Here is a 14162-nt window from a genome sequence, read left to right as displayed (position 1 = left end):
AACTTCATTACAAATACAGGCCCAGATCTTTGGTCTCCCTACTGGTCTTGTCTTTAGCCAGTGGAGGCAAGACCTTAGATATTAGTAATAGAGAGCAGGTCCGTTGTGGGACAGCAAAGGAACAGTCCTTAGCCTTGGGTGTGGGTCATGGTAGCAGCTGGTTGGCCATTCTTGTCCTGCAGCATAGATATTAACCTTTTATCTCCTGCAGTACCAGTGAAACACCACTATTCCAGTGATGTTGGATCACAGGAATGACAGGCACCCTGCAAGCTACTGTGAGAGCATTGTCCAAACACAGGAGGTGGGAAGCAATACGTCTATACCTGTCAGTCTCTCTGAATCTAAAACCAAGGTCTCTGTCCTAGTATACAGAGTACTTATTAAAAGTAAACAGTCTGCCATACCTCCCTTCACCAGCTGATGGGATGATTCAAGGTAACCAATGTATAAATGTTTTGCAGCTCTATATGTCTAAATACTTTTTGGTATGGGCTTAATTAATGTAATAATTATAAGGCATTTTTTTATTATATATTTTTTTATTGATATCTGATTAACTGTAGCTTTCAGTCCACTGCATATGAGAGAGAGAGAGAGAGAGAGAGAGAGAGAGAGAGAGAGAGAGAGAGAGAGAGAGAGAGAGAGAGAGAGAGAGAAGGGGGGGATGGGGTTAGAAGGGCAGCTTGGAGGTGTAAGTATACATTTGTACGACAGAACTACTCAAGATTCACTCCTGTAATATCCATATTCTCTTTGCATTCGGGGGCCCAACTGGTTGCTAATATCACTTGTACTTAAAACCTGTCATGTTTGATTTGTGTGATATATATATATATATATATATATATATATATATATATATATATATATATATATATATATATCCCTGTACATCACTGCAACATGCCTTTATTCTCTATAAATTGTATATTGATCCTATTGCTTTATGGAAAATACCACATTGCCATATGCACACATAATTCTTTGCCTTATGGAAAAACATTCACAAATATTTCACATGTTTATTTGACATTTTTTACAGGTATTCTTGTCTAGCCATATTTTTTAGAGCAAAGTATGAAATTTTTTTCTGACCATGCATGATGCTTAGTTACATACTCTTCCATTTTCTTTGAATTATCAGACCCTCTACTATGAACTTCTTATTTCCTAAAAGTTTTTTGATTCAAAGGTCAACTGTGTATTGATCTTTGATACATGAAATATGCTGTAATTACTTATATTTTTTCTAAATTTGTACAATAGCACTATAAAAGTATAAATTACATATCCATAAGATGGAAGAAAAAATCTTAGCCTATAAAACCTATCTACTTGATGGTAGCTAAAATATCAGTGTCCACCTTATTTCAGTAATAAGTGGAACACCCTGGTGAATGACATTCTACCAAGATAATCTTGTGTTTATTTTTTTAAATTAAACTTCCACATACACAGGAATATGTGGAACATGTCAAATGTGTAGTAACAAGAGGTTTAATGCTTAATATTGGGTAACGGGCTATTAGACATTTTTCCTTTCAGTCTATAAAGCCGGCACTTTCTTCAGCTGGACCATGCTGCATGCCAAATTGCTTGTTTTCTCTATGATGTACTGACAGGAGATGTATCTTGCAAGAGAGAGGCTAAGCTGGAGGCAGCCCCAAGGGAGCCAACCCCTAAGCCAGAAGAAGTTGCACCCCCAGTTACACTAGATGACTGACTGACACTGCCAAGAGTAACACTAGACCCTAGACTGGCCAGTGTTCCCATTGCAGTTGCAGAGGGTCCCAGCACTGGGGCTGCTGCTCCTGTTCCACCAGCTTGTGCCACACTATTTTGGGTAAGAGTTCCTGTGGCGCTGCTGGTGATGCTATTGCTGTTGGCTGTGCAAGTGATGCTACTACTGTTGTTACTAATGCTACTGTTGACTGGTGCATTGCTGGTGGTGCCTGGGTTGTTACTGCTGCTGCTGCTGTTGTTGTTGGCATTGTTCTGTTAGGATGATTAATTAATTTAGTATATTGTACAAGTATATATAGTACAAAATAAATCGGTACAAAATAAATCTTTAAAATTTAAATAAATTTTAAAAATTTAAAGTTTTGAATACAGTCCACATCACATGTGAATGGAACTCCTGCCGATGTGCATCATATTACACAAACTGGCAACTTGCTCCTTCTCAGTCTGAAAAAGTCTGCTGGAATAAAGTGACTACATGGCAACTTAGGTTAGCCTCTCATGTTTTTGAAAGCATAATTATAATTAATAATGGATTCAGTGTATAACATATTGACAAAACTCCCTTATCTTTTGTAACAGCTACTTGCTTCAGCAAACAAAACAGCTGTGTTTGTTTTAAACAGTGTTCCATTGAGGTGATGTGCAATGCCTAGAAAAAATAATCTGTATAACTATTGCCAGTTAAAAGACTAGGTGTGTTCAAGAAATGGAGCAATGAGGGATGGGAGGATGTGCCTCACCAGAAACATGGTGATAGGCCACCCCAAAATGTTTGACAACACCATATTATCAAAAGACAGTTAAAGGTATATACCTTTTCCTCAGCTTACAGCAAAACGACTAAAAGAAAACAGACATTTTGGGGTGGCTCAACACCATTGCACTATTTTTTACCAATGCACTCAGTCTTTCCACTGGCAATAGTTACAGAGCTTATTTTTTTCCTATTTGTTTCACCATTCTAGTGAAACTCTAACACACGTACTATGTAATCATGGCCTGAATATTTTCCAGGCGTCAAATCACCTTAGTAAAGCACTTTGTTTAAAACAAATACTGCCATTTTAGTAAAACACTTTATTTAAAACAAATACTGCCGTTTTACTAGTTGAAGTAAGGAGTGGTCACAAAAGTTAACTCTTCCTTATATCAGTATGCGAAACACTGAATCTATTGTTCTATGCTGTCAAAAACACATGAGGAGCTAACTTAAATTCCCATTCATTTTCTCCCAGCATATTTTTTTCCAGACCAAGGAGGGAGTTGCCAGTTTGTACAATGTGACACTCATATCAGCAGAAGTTCCAATCATGTATGATGCTGACTAAAACAATTCTACTACAAATAATACAATCCCTACCATTCTCTCTCTCTCTCTCTCTCTCTCTCTCTCTCTCTCTCTCTCTCTCTCTCTCTCTCTCTCATTATTATTATTAAGTAGGGCAAGAATGAATCTGAAAAAATCAGGCAGTGGTTTGAGTCTTGTGAATGTTGATGGGAGTCTATCTACTTATAAGCCAGGCTGACATCCCAAGGATAGTAAAGGCAAAATAAAATACTCTTACACACACACACACACACACACACACACACACACACACACACACACACACACACACCTCTACTCCCCCTCTGACCCCCAAACACACATCCTGAGATTACAATGTTTCTGAGTCTGTAATAGTGGATACAACAGATTCGCAAATGAGGGAAGCCTGCATGTATGCTAATTTTTCCAATTATCTATGTAACTTAAAGGGCAAGCAGCTAATACAAGGTGTCTAGATAATGTTTTATCTCATAGGAATAAAAAAAAATAAAATAAAAAATAGCATGGAGGAGATGCCAACCCCTTTCAAGCATCGTTTGCAAACATGCAGGAAATACGATGGATGGCATGGTTGCAGTGTGTGTCCCTTTTCATATAGTGAAAATATTAGATGCACTGCAATGAAAAAAACATCATCATAACAATAGGCATAATGAATTCTGATCAATATCAAACCTCAATAGAGTCAAGATTAAGATGTGTAATGAAGCGAAGCCGTCTTTGTAGAGCTGGTCTCAGGCTTCGGATGATGCCTTCCACATCAGTTTTGATGGAATCTCCGGTAAACATGTACTTGATGTGGTACAACACATCACAAATGGGATCCATGTACTTCAGTTCTGTCACACTGCGATCAACCTGGTGAGGTGAAAAATACTATGGGATTTTCAAAACACTTATGATACCTAAAAGATTCCAACATTTCCATAGCTCCAATTCAAAGTTCTTAATGCAAAGCAGCCCAATATTAGAATAACATTATCATCATCCATAGCAGAAAGACTGATAACCTGTTATGTGCAGCATAAAAAAGGCGAAGAGAGTAGTAGGAGGAAGGAAGGGGATAGAGAGAGAGAAAGAAGAGTGGAGATGAATGACACAGATGCCTGATGTGTGATGACTACCTGGCTACTCCACACAGAGTTTATTGTAACTCCTCATTTAATTTCCCTTGCTTCCAGTTGTTCTTTCAGATTGAGTCCCACAGATTATCTACTTGAAGAGTTCATCTTGCCTACCAAGTAATCAGACTGCATCCAGCCCCTGTAGTATGTTCCCTAGAATTTCTGAAAGATACCAGTCTGTGTGGAGTGAAGTTCATATAGATGACAGCAAGCAGGTGGGTGGTGTGTTACTTCCCACCGTCTCCACTGCTTTGTCATGTGACTTCCTCATCCTGCCCTTGTGAGAGGCACATGAGGTAGGCAAAGTGATGCTGCCTCCTTTATTTTATTCAGCCAGTGTTCAGACAGATGTACGTGTTGAGGCATTGTGAGGCAAGGAAACTAAGTGAGAATTTAAGCTTAGAGGGGTTTTAGTTTCATATGATTTATATTTGTCTAGTTAAAGCAGTATGCTCTGCTGTGATAGGTACACAATAGGGAGTCTCCTGGAGCCTGCTTGTTTTGGTTTTGCCTCCTAATTTAGTAGATATATTACACACCGACTGCTTGGCTGTGAGTTGAGCTTGGCGCAGGAGAGAGTGTGAATGGCTGGCTCTCCCTTTGTCTGTGGGCTGCTTGGTCTTGTATCAGTAGTATATGTTGTATTGTCAAATGTTATTGAACTCCAGTGTTTTTTTTTTTTTTTTTTTTTTGAGGATTCTGGACCCAAAGGATTACTGTTACACTGTTGTGCAATAAAGTATACTCCTTTTCTGGACCTTGCCATTCCTTAGGTGGCAGTGGCCTGTCTCCTGTGAAGCTGTATATAGTATTGTCCAGGAGATAATATTCTATAAATGTGGGTGGATTTTTTGTCTTGTTCGTGAGGGCAGCAGTTCATAGAAAATTATAACTCTTACAACCATTTGTCCCTTGTCATAGCTGTGCCTCCTTTGGAATGTGGCTTTTGATCTTTTCCCAGCTGTTGGAGTGATATGGCAGTTGTGGTGCTCCCTTACCTGCAGGTGGTGAAACAGGTTGGCAACCTCATTGATGTAATTCACCATGAGAGCCCAGGAGGACTTTGTGGAGGTGGACATGGGCCCCGCACTATACTGTGCAGGAGGCAGTGTAGGGAGGCTGCCCCCAGGTAGTTGCAGCCAAGAAGGGAGGTGGAACCTGGTGTTATGACTGTCTACGAGTATTTAAAGGGTGCAAGAGACTAGAAGGACATTGTAATCTGTAATTGGGCCTTGCACTAAGTTACATAGGTGTAATTTAAGGAAGCTCATTGAGTTAAAGGTAGCTGTGAGAGTGGCGGGATTTGTGGTTGTAGCAAACCCCATAAAAAAAACAAGATTAAAATAATCAGGCTTTATCAAAAGTTATCTGCAATGTCCCATATTTCAAGTCGGAAGTTTGCTATGGAAATGGATTCATGCATTTACCCCCCTTTTTTTTTTTGTTCCAAAACAACACATTTCTTAACTCCAAACCATATATTTTCTGTGATCATGGCTCACTGAGCAGTGCAGTCTGTTATCCTCCTTCAAAACCTTTTAAATACCATTGCTGCTGATATATGACTCATTCATTCAGAACTTGAGCTCTGCATCTAAGTGTTCCTCCATCCAAAGCAATATGCCACCTTAAGTACTAAAAACAAGCTACATCCTCAAGCAAACTGCCACTCAAAACTAAATTTGCCCTTCTATGAACTACAATCTTTGACCCATACAGTGTTTAGTACGTATACATATATAGGGAAGTGCTTAGTATGTATAAATATACAATTTCATTTTTGAGCCATATTATGGTCTTCAATTTTGTCTGTATATACAACATTTGTCACTAACAGTAACAAAGAATATTTTGACAAATCAAGAGTGAATGTTTTCATATACATACCTAACTTTTGGGCTCAGAGTTATTGTGGACTGAATACTTCTGAAGGAACAGACATATTCGGGGATTATTTATTTTTTTTCAATGCCTATGTCAACATGCATATAATATCAAAGCAATAAAATGAAACTGAAAGCTACAGTACTGGAGAGGGATAAAGATTTTGGTTATAAATGTTTTGGTGTGCTGACATTGTTGCAGAGTTGGCTACACAGGGTGGACTGCTGTGTTTCCACCCAAATCATCACATAAAAAGGTAAATTACTTTCTCCTAAGAAGTTACTTTGCAAATCTATAATCAGCAAGGCATAAGAAATAGGAAACGAGATTTCAGAGTACACTCATACCTCAGTACTATGGATCTCGCTTTATTGGATTTCAGAAGCAGCAGACAAAATCTGGAGCAGCTGACTCAATCTGAAAGTCCAGCGTGCTGTGGATGGAGTTGTGGCAAGACTCGACATGAGCCACTGCTTCAAGAACTGACCACTTGTTGCAGGCAGTCAGTTTGTTTACATCAGTGTAGCTTATTGCTCCATGGTTTTTGCCCTTTTTATGTGTTGTGTTTGAATTATAATTTTCTATAACCATGCTGTATGGAGGAAAAGTAGAAAAGACAACCAGTGGACCTTGACACAATTCTCTCTCTCTCTCTCTCTCTCTCTCTCTCTCTCTCTCTCTCTCTCTCTCTCTCTCTCTCTCCATATATGTTTGTTATATCTTGCTGCACAGTTACTTCATCATCATGATTCATCTCATTCATCATCAGTGAGTGCTTATACTGTTTTTCTTTGAGACAATAAATAGACATTTTAGGGGTAGCATCAATATAATGCAGATTTTAGTACTTCATGGCTGCTTTTGGAAAATAACCCAGTGGAAAACTGGGGGTTCACTGTGTTAGTACTTATGAATAATTGGCTTCATTGGCCCGATGTTCCCCCCTCTTAGTCTGTAGTACTGAGGTATGGGTGTAATTGAAAAGAAAAACAAAGTAATAAAATTCATAGTATGTTCTATTCTTTGAGAACCATGTGTGTAGTAGCCATGACCTTGAGACATGGGGTTTTGCCAGATGTGCATCCAACCATTTTGTTGAATGTACAATTCTTGTTTATTTTTAGGTATTTGTAATGTAAATAAGTATTTATTTATTACACTCAATATAGGGCTATGGAAAGTGTATGTAAAGGTGTGAATTAAAGCTTTAAAAAAATATAAAAATAAAATTCAGCATCCCTAGTCTGATAATGTCTCTGAGAATGGGAAAAAAAACTCAAGAATAAAAATCGTATGGTAGCCACACTTCCATTCATGGCATGAGAATATATATATATATATATATATATATATATATATATATATATATATATATATATATATATATATATATATGGAATGATTTATTTTTCTCATTTATTTTTTTCTCATTAAAAAAAAAATTATATATATATATATATATATATATATATATATATATACTCGTATATTGAAAAAAATGCAACCTGACAAGAACCTATCTCTGACAAAGTACAACACTGTATGGGTTAAGCACTTCATTACGATGTAGTTACAATTAATTTATTCCTTTTACACACTTAACTCTTTCAGTTGCTTCAATCATTTCTCTAAATCAGCCACTGGTGCAGCAAAGCATCTTCTGATTCAGATTGCACTCACCACTATATACTGAATAATAAAGGATAAACATGCTGCTAATTATGAGATCACTAACCTTTGCCACGGCTTCATAAAGTTCAATAGTGACATCAAACACCTTGCGTGCCAGCTCACTGTTGAAGCGCTGCAGGAAAGGCCCTATTAGGTGACACACCACTACCAACTGCTCCTCTGTAGTTAGAATTGGTCTGATCCTTTCTCTCATTAATCTGAAATTAATACAATAGGCAAGGTCAGCTTTTGCTATATGAAAATGAACTTCAGTTATCTTTATCTCAGAAAATTTTCATCATGTGAACATTGCAAAATGAAATCTTTTTCATGATATCTCCTCATCAGTACTTCTCCATTCCTTGGTTTACTGACATGCACTCTACCTTAAAATATCTTCTACATCTCCAATTCCCATATTTCCATTCTTTTCACTTCAATGATAAGCTCACTTTTTGGATTTCTTTTCAAATCCTCATTTGTCAGACCATTTGTCACATTCATTACATATTATTATCATCATTACTACATAATGGGATGAATTGCTTCACTCATTTGCAGGCTCCTATGAGTAAGGGCCCCCTTGCAGTTGCCTTTCCCATTCTGAAGACCTTTTGGCAGGATCAATCAACTTATTCCAGCTGTAAGTTAAGTCTGTATCTTACTTGGCCTCTTAGGATTATCTGTTACAGAAACAATGCCATGAGCAGGGCTGATGCCTAGATGTCATAGGTACAGCCTGAACTGGCAATGACAAACTAAGGTGGAATCACCTTCATTCAGTATCATTACTGCAAAGTCACTCCCCTAATTTCCATGATGATGTGAAGGCAATAGCTACTCAACATGATGTCTGTCTCTTCAGTCACAATTCACTAACTACATATTTAAAGTATACATGCACACTGCAGAAATAACTTATAAAGCAGGCACCTATGGCACACTCATGACCTAACAAAAATTATCAGCTCATGGCCACAACTGTTCAGATGAGGTCAAATGACTTACTGGGGAATGCGGCCAACTTGACCAAAGGAGGCATGATGCCAGAAGGAGTGGACAAGAGCCAATGTGAGAGCAGCACTTGTGTCACTGAAAGAAGACTGTAGCTGATGCAGGTTCAGCATGGTGAAGGGGTTCAGGTTGCCATTCCCAGAAGTGGTGAGATTGGATGTCTGGAAGGAAAATATTGCTGTTAACCAAACTGTCCTATATTAGCTATAAGAAAGAAAACAATCAATAAAAAAAAATCTACATACCAGACCAGCAATCCCAAATGGAGTGATCCAAAGCACCCCACACACACACACACACAAGTTTTACACTTAGCCATGTCAACTCTTTGTAGAAAGGGATAGTCTCATGGACCACTGTACTACACCAAAGGAGCTTCGGCATAGCAAAGCTGGCCAAATACATTCATGGCAAGGCCAGAGCGCATACACTGGTTTATCCCTGTCCCTTCATAACAAGAATGTTTCCTCACTTACTCTAAACCTGAGACCATAGCAGAAGCAAGGTACTTCCTATAGAGTGTCCTGCACCCTAAATGGGTCCATATGCCAATGGGCCCTGCCGGATATGCACAATCATTCTTACTTGCTATGCAGTCGTTCTTCTCTCACTCAATGCTTTCTTCACAGAGTTTAACCCATTCCAAGTGTGGCCTTCCTCTTAATCTTTCACAGTGCACATCTGGCCACGTTATTCTCTTTACTAGTCTACTGTTTCATTAATCATCTTAACAACTCCATAAAATCTACTCACTCAAAGCTACTGTATGAACTAATAATGATGTTGGCTGCAAGTTACACTGCAACTGCTTGTGTGCTAGATTTAAATTTTTGTTATGAAAAATGTCATGCCATCCACATCAAAACATCATTAGTACAAATTTCAGATAATATTATACCGCAACAGTATGGGTCAAACTGTTCCATCATAAATGCTAAAACAATTACTCATTTATACTTCATACACAGATGAGTAAACAGTGATTCAGCAATATTTTAAAAGCCAATGTCTACCCAGTTCTTATCATTGTGTTGCCTTATATCTCAGATCTTTCAGACTACCAATGTTCATAGGTCATTCCTGTTTATATATGTATGTATGTATTATACTGAAGAACATGACACTTTACAATTACTCTAGTCAATCTCCATCATGTACACATGTTGGAGCACTATACCCACCTGCAGTAGTTCAATAATGCGGTCATGAACAACAATCCAGTATGGCTCTGGAAGCCAAGTGAGGATGAGGCCGATGGCATTGATCCACTCCTCTAGCTCTCCCTGAGGAATATCACAGTACCTGAAACATGAAAGAGTATACTTTAGTGAATTAAGATTCCCTTGATAGACTATATGTTGATTGGAGAACAGAAGGTAGCTGACCATAAGCTTGACCAGCATTGATAATATTAGTCTTCTACACAAACTTAAAGGAGATGGGAAAAACTCTCAAATTACAGAACATGAAAGAGGATAAGTTTTCTTACACAGGGTGTTTATTTATAAGTGATTTTTTCCTCACATATAGGATAAAGAAATACTGGTATGCTTTCTTTTTTTGTTCATTTTAATATTTAATGTAAATGACATTGTATGAAACACACCTACCTATTTCCATCTGCTATCCCCATCCATAAACTTGTCTAATCTTCTCTTAAAGCTCTCTAGTGTCCTAGCACTAACTACATGATTACTGAGTCCGTTCCACTCATCTACATATATATTATACCAGTAATTCTTTATCCTATATGTGAGGAAAAAATCACTTATAAATAAACACCCTGTGTATCTTGTGATAATTGGAGAGAGAGAGAGAGAGAGAGAGAGAGAGAGAGAGAGAGAGAGAGAGAGAGAGAGAGAGAGAGAGAGAGAGAGAGAGAGAGAGAGACCCTACAAAATTACTATGTCATTCACATTAAATATTAAAATGAACAAAAAAAGAAAGCAACAATATCCAATTCTATGAACAAAATGAGAGGGAATTCCATATGCAAGACATCCCTTACCATGAATGATCAAGAAACTTACCCTTTAAACAGCACATTAAGCAGCATGTTGGCCACAATGGTGGGGTTGCTGGGCAGAGCCATCAACTCTACACAGCTCACATGCAAGGCATGGGCACCGCTGTTGGCAAACTCATTGAAGCGCCACTCTATAGATGGGAATATTGGCTTACCCTGCATAGCTGTTATTAGGCTTAAGGAAAAAAAACAATTCCAATAAATTGTTGTTACTGATAATTTTCAAAGCAATAAGTAATCTTTCCAACTCTGTGCCAGCCATTACTAAATATACCCACTAAAGCTAGAAACTAAGAAGTGAAAGATGAAAAGTTTTTTATCCAAGCATGTCAACAAAGTGCTTTCAAGGTTCAACATTTTACACCATAACTCCACAAGATACACAACCTCCTTAAATGTTTAATTTCTACTGTCAAACTACTCCAATGCAAACACCTCAGACCTTACTTGATTAACTCCATTAGATGTTTATAACCTCTTCTAAATGATAACAAGAAAAATCAATTCTCTCTTAAACTTCCTTTATGAAAACTTTACATATAAAAACTTAAATCAGTTTTTACAAGGTCCGTAACTTGAACTGACAAAATAAAAAATACACAAAATCTGGGGGAAAAAAATATCAGACTGATAATAAAAAGGATACTGTTGACTAAACGTCTGACAAGAGCCGTGTAGTAGGAGAGTTCTGGATTCCAGGTGATGTCATCAGGTGGGCGGGCAAGATACTGTCGGTAGGCTTCTGTGAGTGCCCATCCCTGGGGTCGGATCTCTTGCTGGGACATGATGACAGCCACCACAAGACGGCGCTTCAAGTTAGGACGCTCTCGAAGTTTGTTCTCATAGTAGTGAAGTGTGTTATACAAGTATGTGATGGGGCGATCTGAAACCAGGAGGAACATTCAGGGAAAAAAAAACAAAACTTCAGGAGCAGGGTACCTGTAAGGTTAAGGGGTAGCACATGAATGGAATGAATGGACAGTGTGAGGAAACTATTTCATGCAAGAAAAATGGATGTGCATAATTTTAATGAATAAACAACTGTGAAAGTGTGAATTAGAAGCTTCGAGTCCATGCTTCAGTCTCAAGATGCTGTTGGTAAGTACAACTATATCCACATACAATCTTCTCCTTGCACTCAATCCATGTAACAAAAAACTAAAGTTTAATCATGACATCTGACACCTTTCTTACTTCACCACTCTAAACTTTACCTCTACATCTTTTTACATTCACAGCAAGATACAACCCTATGTACCCTATACATATATTTGGAATTGACTAATACCTCAAGCTACTTACCATCCAAAACTACATTCTGTCTATTCTCCTCATGCACTTCATTACTTGAATCTCAGATCTGTGGATTCTCCATTTTGTGAAATATTCTTAAACCAAGTATTTGCACAACACCTTTCCCTTATTCGTCCCTTCCAAGGGCATCGTACATAAAAACTACACCTTCAACTGTTGCATTAAGCTCAACTATATCATTATAAACTTGAGCATTTAGATCCTCCATTCACACTGAACTGACATTTACATCAAACAGTGACATCATTCCATAAGATTTCTCTCTAGCTCTTCAGAGTACATAAAATCAATTCCAATATTTCACACACAAATATCTAGATACATACTGAAAACTTAATTTAAGACAATAAATGTCATCATATGATACTACATCATTAGTAACTTTTTTTTCATTGTACTTGATTTTGTATGGCAGTTGAAAATCCTCAAATCTGAGTTTTATTCCATACAATCAGTCTTTTATAACAATACTTCAGAGTTTACTATTATCAAGCTCTTATTCAGTATTCTCCACAATAAGACCATTTACACAATATTTAGATTCCATATCTAATTAATGAAACAGCCAGTGATTGGAATTTTGCTTGTTACTTACCGTGAAACTTGTACAACATTCCCAGCCTCTCCAAAATTGTTTCCAAGTTTTTATGTACTTGATGGAGCTCCAGAAACCTATGAATGATGATGTCCAAGACCTATTGAGGAGAGAATATATACATAAATTTTTCAAACTAGAAAAAATACTACAGTTGGGCTTCAGTGAAATCTTGCAAAGTACTTATGGATTACTGAATAATGTAGACTTAGGGTATATCTCTATATTTTGTGCATTATAAAAATTATAAAAAGGAAGAGGCAATAAAGAAAAGATACTACATTTGAAAATCATTTTACATAAGTTTTATCTTCAGACAAATGTCCTCTTCATAGTTGATCATATCTTGCCATCCAGCTCCAAAATGACTAACCTTAAGTTTTAAGATTTTATAAAAATCTGTGACATTTACTTCCAAGATAAATAACTGCTTCTAGACAATCCTGTTCAAGAAATTAGGTTATGAAAGAATTATCTTTATACCGTGACAAAGACTCAGGTAATATGCATGAAATACTAAAACTAGCCTTGCCTCTTTCAAGCAACCACATGGTTGTGAAATTAACTCTACAGGTCTAATGCACCCTTAATCAAAACCATACACATCACTCACTGGCAAGAATCTGAGGCAAACATTTGAGAAGTATATTGGCAAGGTCTGGTATTGAGCAGTTAGTGTGCCCTGCTCTGCCAGGATGCTCTCAGGGGAAAACTTCTCTGGAAATTTTCGATGGAAAGCCATATGCTTCTCATACCTGCAGGGAAGGAACAACAGTGATATAAGTATGTGAGAAATTAATAAGAAATAAGTCTGAGATCTAGAATTCAAATTATTTAGGAGATGCTTGAGATATGAATGAAATAAACAGTCCAAGTAGTTTTTAAATATTTATGGAGCATCTGGTGTGATTAGAAAGGGACAGAATGGTGCAGCACTGTGATATAGTTTGGACACCTTGTGAGGATGGGTGAAGATGAGATAACAAAAAAGATATCTTTCCATTCTGGATCATACTAAGACTGTTTACAGCTCCATCCTACCAAAATGAGTCAGGAAGACATGGAATCACCTTAACAAGTAATGTAACAGGCTTATTCTTGGCACAAACTTGTTAGAAAAATAATAAGTAGGTAAATCAAAATAACTAAATAAATAATAATCATAACCGCCACCACCACCACCACCACCATCAATATTAATAGTAAGTACCAGTTGTTCTGTCGCCAGTGGTCAGGTGTGTTTTCCTTGACAAACTCCTGAACACGGTTGCGAAGCTCAGCTGGCTTCAGAAGCAGCAGCTGGATGATGAAGAAGCAAACATGTGCCTCACTCCCCTCCTGAGTCCTTAATGCCTGGAAAGATAAAGATAAGATTTTATCATCTTTCAAAAGAACAGACAGGGTTGGCCACTGCTTTTCATTTCACTGTTTTTATCTTCACTTAGACATTGACAT

The 14162-nt window shown here is 37.5% G+C and overlaps 1 protein-coding gene across 2 annotated transcripts in view; it reads right to left on the bottom strand.

Annotated features, from left to right (window-relative positions):
• Positions 1 to 1011: 1011 nt before the first annotated feature.
• Positions 1012 to 14162, bottom strand: part of LOC135109720 (mediator of RNA polymerase II transcription subunit 23-like) — a 32787-nt gene continuing 19636 nt past the window's right edge. The window contains exons 19-28 of one of the 2 annotated variants that reach the window (XM_064021292.1): positions 13918 to 14060; positions 13321 to 13462; positions 12708 to 12807; positions 11445 to 11681; positions 10803 to 10962; positions 9954 to 10074; positions 8767 to 8933; positions 7823 to 7976; positions 3755 to 3937; positions 1012 to 1998 (exon numbers count right to left, since the gene is read on the bottom strand). In XM_064021292.1, coding sequence (XP_063877362.1) covers positions 1609 to 1998; positions 3755 to 3937; positions 7823 to 7976; positions 8767 to 8933; positions 9954 to 10074; positions 10803 to 10962; positions 11445 to 11681; positions 12708 to 12807; positions 13321 to 13462; positions 13918 to 14060 — 1797 coding nt within the window. In that variant the 3' untranslated portion in view covers positions 1012 to 1608. Of the gene's footprint in view, positions 1999 to 3754; positions 3938 to 6434; positions 6680 to 7822; positions 7977 to 8766; positions 8934 to 9953; positions 10075 to 10802; positions 10963 to 11444; positions 11682 to 12707; positions 12808 to 13320; positions 13463 to 13917; positions 14061 to 14162 lie in introns of those variants that run through there. The other variant, XR_010272845.1, reaches the window with a different exon arrangement.

Source organism: Scylla paramamosain, chromosome 2, assembly GCF_035594125.1.
Source record: "Scylla paramamosain isolate STU-SP2022 chromosome 2, ASM3559412v1, whole genome shotgun sequence".
In the NCBI taxonomy this organism is placed as follows: Eukaryota; Metazoa; Arthropoda; class Malacostraca; order Decapoda; family Portunidae; genus Scylla; species Scylla paramamosain.
The sequence above is the reverse complement of the archived record's forward strand: the minus strand, read 5'-3'. Positions and strand labels throughout refer to the sequence as shown.